General features: G+C 30.8%; 1 protein-coding gene across 1 annotated transcript in view; it reads left to right on the forward strand.

Moving 5' to 3' along the window:
- Positions 1 to 5,141, forward strand: part of VTA1 (vesicle trafficking 1) — a 70,483-nt gene extending 65,342 nt beyond the window's left edge. The window contains exon 8 of the mRNA XM_081251269.1: positions 3,812 to 5,141. Within this exon, the coding sequence (XP_081107395.1) occupies positions 3,812 to 3,957 (146 nt within the window). The 3' untranslated portion in view covers positions 3,958 to 5,141. The remainder of the gene's footprint in view (positions 1 to 3,811) is intronic.
- Positions 5,142 to 6,000: the final 859 nt, after the last annotated feature.

A 6,000-nucleotide genomic window follows, 5' to 3' on the forward strand; every position in this document is an offset into this window, starting at 1 on the left:
AGCTATTCCACTTTAGGGAATCTATCTTAGAGAAATATTTAGACATGAGCACAAAATGTATTTACAAGGATATTTTATTTCAGCATCACTTGTATTAGTAGAAAACAATTTTAAATGTCTATTAATGAGAAATTATGGTCCATCTGTCCTATGGAATACTGTGTACCTGTTAAAAAAGGTTAAATACTTTCATAATGAATTTGTGGCTCACTCTGAAGAGGAGAATGGAATTGGGAAGGTAGCTATTTGAAGTACAGCATTTACTTTTTTAACTTGTGTATACCTGATAGTATTAGAGTGTGAATAACAACTTACCTCTTAAAGGTTTTTTAAAAATTAAATGGAATATATGAAAAATATTTAGCATGGTTCGTGACATAATAATATTCTGCCTCTTATCATTACTATTGCTGTTGCCATTATTAAGTGATGTGTCCTGGCGATGCCTGGATTTAAGGGATCAATACTGTACCTTATATTTACCTCCAAGAGTTACTTCAGGGAATCAGCTGATTCCCATATGATTTTGCCTATGCTTTCCATTCAAGTCAGAGGATAATTGAGTACACTAGGATCAGATTATCCAGGGTCCTTCACGTGAATTTCTAGTTAAGTAGGAAAAAATCTCTAAAGACCCATTTCGGAAATATTTACAATTAAGTATTCTATATTCTGTCAAGGTTAGATAAATCAACCTTGAAAATGGATGCTTCTAGCAACTGAGCATGCAGGGATTTCTCTTTATACCAAATAATGTTACCTTTGATCCAGTGCTGACCCAGGCTCTTTCCCCCGGAATAGAGAACTTAACTGATGGCTCTACCTCTCCTCTGCCCGGTTCTTGTCCTGCCCTATGAAGGGGAGAAGCAGCTCTATGATAAAGACAGTCTTCTTGAAGGCATCTGGAACTTATAAGCACAGATTTCAAAAAAGAGATATTATATTAAATTAGACAACTTCTCTAGTTCTTTTTTTTTTTTATGGTTGGATTAGCTGTATGTGATCTTGCTTTTTTTTTTTTTTTTTTTTCTCTAATTCTTCAAACACCTTTTAGGTCCACAGTGTGCTCTCTCTGGTTCTGATTATGGCTTCTGGTAAATTTTAATGATAGAAAAAAAAAAACAGCTTTCATTTAGGTGCATTAAGTAATAGTTACTATTTTGAATATAAAATCAGATAAACTGAAATTGAAGTTGTTCTCTTCCTGAAATGTGTTTTCCTTTGTTATGTCTTTTTCACTTTCTCTATTTAGTTTTTAAATGCTAAGTTAAAAGAATCCTAACTAGGAAGCAGATTTCATTTTTATTTAATTTAAAATTTTAATTTGTGCATTTTATTATTAATGACTTATAGATAATATTTTAAAAGGAAAGAAAGCTTGAAATATTACAGAATAGCAGAAGTAACTATTTGACATGGCTTTTTAAGTTCTTTATATATTTATACTATATATTTATATAGAATATTTTTATATATTCTACATATATATATATTTACTTATAAATGTTTATATATTTATTTAATTAGTAAAAATCTTAACATCTGTATAAATCTGTAAATTACATTTTGCATCTAAATCTAAGCTGGTTCTTATCATCTAGTTATTACATTTTATAAGATAGTTACATAATTTGTCATACATGCTGTAAGCTATATATTATGTATCTGTAATTATAGTTTTCTAAGATATATTATTCACATTTTATAAATATTGAAATTGTTATTCCATGAAAAAAATGCAATATTTATGTTTTAAAATAGTTTTATCACTAGTAGATAAGTTTAGTTTATAAAAACTAAAATATAGTAACAGAGTTCTTACTACTATACACATTTTTATCTTATTAATAAATAAGTGATATGTCAGCAAAACAGTGTTAAAGCTGATGCTGTAAAAAATAAAATTAGTCCTGAGCATTAGGGCTTTCCTCCAGCAAGTCCAGTAAATTCTGGATAGATGTCTTACATATTTAAATGTTGCCTGGAGATAGAAGAATAGACTATTAAAGCACAAAATGAGTAGTATTAAGGTAAACTTAATTTTCATAGATGTCTCACTCACCTAGATAATATGTCTCACTCACCTAGATAATAGTATACATCTAGGTGACTAGAGCCTCTCAATATACTTTGAAAAAACATTGATGAATCTTTCAGTAAAAAAAAAATAAGCAGAAGTGTGCCTGACTAAATTGTCCAAAGAACTGCAGGACAATTGTTTTTTAGGTTTAATGGGTAACAAATGCCAAGTCACTAAAATACTAAAAATAGAACTGTGGAGAAACTGTTTTTTGTTTTTTAAATATATAATTACATTTTACTAGTTTATTCATTTGTATTTCTTACGTGTAGGCAAGACCAGAATTCAGGGAAATTAAAATAAGTTCTGTTAAAATTGGAATGTGTAATCTCTGATTCACAACAGTAAGGACCAACTCTTAATATAAGCTTTAATAATATTAATTCAACAAATATTTGAAGGCTTGGTATGTGTAACACACTGGGCTAGTTACTATATGTAGATGTATAAGTGCATTATCTTAAAATCTGAAATTTAATTAATGTTTAATTCTGTGTGAACTTTTATTCCTTTTAAAATGTGGGAAAGAATTTAAAGTACAGACAGTTTTTTTATATTCCTTTGTTGAAGTTATTCAGCACTTACACTGGGCTAGAAACTTTAGGATACATTGTTTCAGTATTCTTTTTTGAAAGTTTTTAGAAAGTAATAATTTGGATAAGAATTTAGTATCAGAGTACCTGGAATTGCTACATAATTTCAAGTCCTTGCCTAGGGAATGTCAAAGTTTTCATTTAATGCTGTACTATCTGGCAAAGTTAAAAGCAACTAAAAAAAGTAATTATATTTATAACTACAAGCTTATAAATAGGATCAAAATATATGTTCATTTAGAAACAGAATCGAAATATATTATCTTTTCGTTATATTGTATGCCCCCAGCCTTCTGACCAGTTCTCCTTAGAATCCGCATAAAAATTTCTAAAGAAAATTGTATTTATTTCCAAAGGTAAGACACAAAGTCAGTTTTAATTTCACCTTTAGAAATATATATTCAAGTATGTTCAAATCTTAGATTAAATGAAATGTTTTCAGTGTGTTTTTTTTGCCCAAATTATTTAGTTGGGTTTATCCATATCAATCATATGTGTAATTAGAAAACTTGCTGGAAAAAATTGTGGACAAATAATTGGTAAGGGTTGTTTACATGTTTAAAAATTGTGTAGTGTAATGATATATCTTAGTTAAACCTTAGAGTTTTGTATATGGACAGCACAAAAATGCAAACTATTTTCATGCTTAAAAAAAGATGACTTATGTAATTTTTTAACATAAAGTTTGTTATTTAATTTTTTTTGAGTTATATTTATATTCTAGTTCAAATGAGGGTTGAATAGTTTAGTCTGTGTGTATTTATTGTTCCATGAAAAGAGAGTCTCAGCAATTCTAACATACACACCAAAGCAATTTTCCTTGTTTTATACAGAATATAATTTTTTTGCAGTTAGTTTGCCAAAATATAAAGGCTTCCAGTTTATGACTTCTGGTAGGAAAATCTTGCTCATATAAGTTGTTATGTATTGACATCTGTATGGTTTATGTTAGTAATTTAAAAATTTAAAAGCATAAAGAAACTTTATTCAAATACAACTGGGGATTGGGGAAAAAAACCTTCATTTTTAATATAGCATTAAACATTTTCTGTAATCTTGAATATAAGCATGTACCTAGCCTAAAAGAACGTTTCCTATATGCTTTATAAATATCTTAATTACTCTGTATTTCTCTTAGGAGATATCCGACTAACACCAGAGGACTTTGCTAGAGCTCAGAAATACTGCAAATATGCTGGCAGTGCTTTGCAGTATGAAGATGTCAGCACTGCAGTGCAGAATCTACAGAAGGCCCTCAAGTTACTGACTACAGGCAGAGAATGAAGCCTTTGTACAACATCCATGCATTTTTGGCTTAAAGAACTAACAGTCCACTACTCTATCTTCAGCCTATCAGGAGCATATTTTAAGGAAGACTTCAGTTCCATTGACTATAACAATGGAATCTGTGTCTGTGTATCAGATTCCTGTTGAAGCATTCATCAGCAGCCTCAACCAGTTTTCATTGTCCATTTAGGGGATTCAGTAGTCTCTGAGTGTATAGGGCTGATGTGAGCAAGGTCCTAAAAATGCCCATTTGAACCCTGCTTGTTCAAAAAATGAGAACACACTTCTATAAAATGTACTAGGAATTAGCTTTGTATCTTAATCTACATAAATTAAGGAATTTTTTAATCTATAATTTGGACAAACACCATATTACTTTGCTATAAAATTCTAAATTTAACTTTTAATAAAGATTGCCAGAATAGTCTAGAAATGTTTTTGTTTTCCTCAGGACTTCTGAAACAGATACGAACATCCTAAACTGTTAGTTGAATCTGAAAGAGATTATGTTCAAATTTCAATTTATATTCATATTAAATATAGCTACATTAAAAGTTAAAATGTTCATGGAAGGAAATGTAATAAGGTAAAGAGGTAGAATCAGTTTTAGACATAAGAGTAATGTTGGTTGCTCAACTGTTTTCCCTTTTTCATTTACGCTTAAGGTGAATTGGTATTTGCTTCCTAGGCAGTTTGACTGCATGTGTTAGAGAATGAAAACAAGACATTTGTAATAATGCCTGGAAACTTGGTGCTTTGAGTTAAGGTTCTCCTCTGCTGCTATGGAATGGATTCCATAGAGTGAATAGTTATGAATGATGCAGAAGATTATAAAAACATAGACTCTCAGTTGTTAAGTTTATAAGTTATGTGGGAATTATGGACTTCCTATGTCACCTGCATTTGTGCTGTTTAAAAAATAAATACAAGGATTCTTTTAACTAATTCAGTTTATCACAGAGCCAAATGTCTGTTTTGCATGCTAAAATTGTCACTTTTCTAAAGTCATTATTTCTAGTTATAAGAATATAAAGAGAGAGAAATTTGGCAGATTTACCTGAAATTATCTGGTCCATTTCATTCATTCCACTAATATTGGGAATCTTTTAACATAGGAGTCAGCAAACTATGGTCCATGGTCTGGCCATTTGTGTAAATAAAGTTTTATTGAAACCAAATAATAGCCATTTATGTTTTGTGTTTGGTTGCTTTCCACGATGGCAGAATTATATGGCCTGCAAGTCTAAAATATGTACTACTTGGTCCTTTAAGGAAAAGTTTGCTGACCCCTGTTCTGACAGTCTGTTTGAAAGGAAATGAATCATTATCTCATAATCTCTTATGTCTTTCTATTTTTCTTTGCATAAGTGTAATGTTATTTATATAGAGTTCGATAGAATAAATATTGACAGAATAAACTGTTCTAAATTATTGCAAAAACAAGCCCCCCAAAAACATGCCTCCTGAAAAACATTTTCATATCTTTCACAGCTGAATTCTTAAAACATTTGCAGGGTTCAACATTGGCATCTGGAATTCCAGGACTCTGATACAGTTCTATAGAAGTTTATTGAAATAGAAAAATGACTAGGGTGATCTTTCATTTTATAAAAGGTAAATGTAAAATACAGTTCAGCAAATTTTAATTCAAATCCTAACATGTCTGGCCACTAGGAAGAAAACTGTCACCTCTCATTTCACACCCTACCTGTTGCTCCCAGTTGGGACAGCACATGGAGGGGAGAAGATGCTGTGGAAACCACGGAGTCCACTGAGAAGTGAGCTGTGATGTAACACCCCTTACCTGTAAAATGGAGGTGACACCACTAGCCACCTCAGAGTTTGTTTTGAGCACTAAGGTACTACACATGAAGTGCTCAGCAAGTAGTAGCATTCCATAAATGTTTACTGTTATTAACATTAATATTACAATAATAATGTAAATTGTTAATCATTTGTTTCCTGACTATCGGGAAATCCCAGTTGTTTCTGTGGCCCATTACGTTAAAATGCTTTCTTGCATGAAGGGATTGACCTATA

The sequence above is a fragment of the Mesoplodon bidens genome, assembly GCF_964165515.1.
Source record: "Mesoplodon bidens genome assembly, chromosome: 12".
NCBI lineage: Eukaryota > Metazoa > Chordata > Mammalia > Artiodactyla > Ziphiidae > Mesoplodon > Mesoplodon bidens.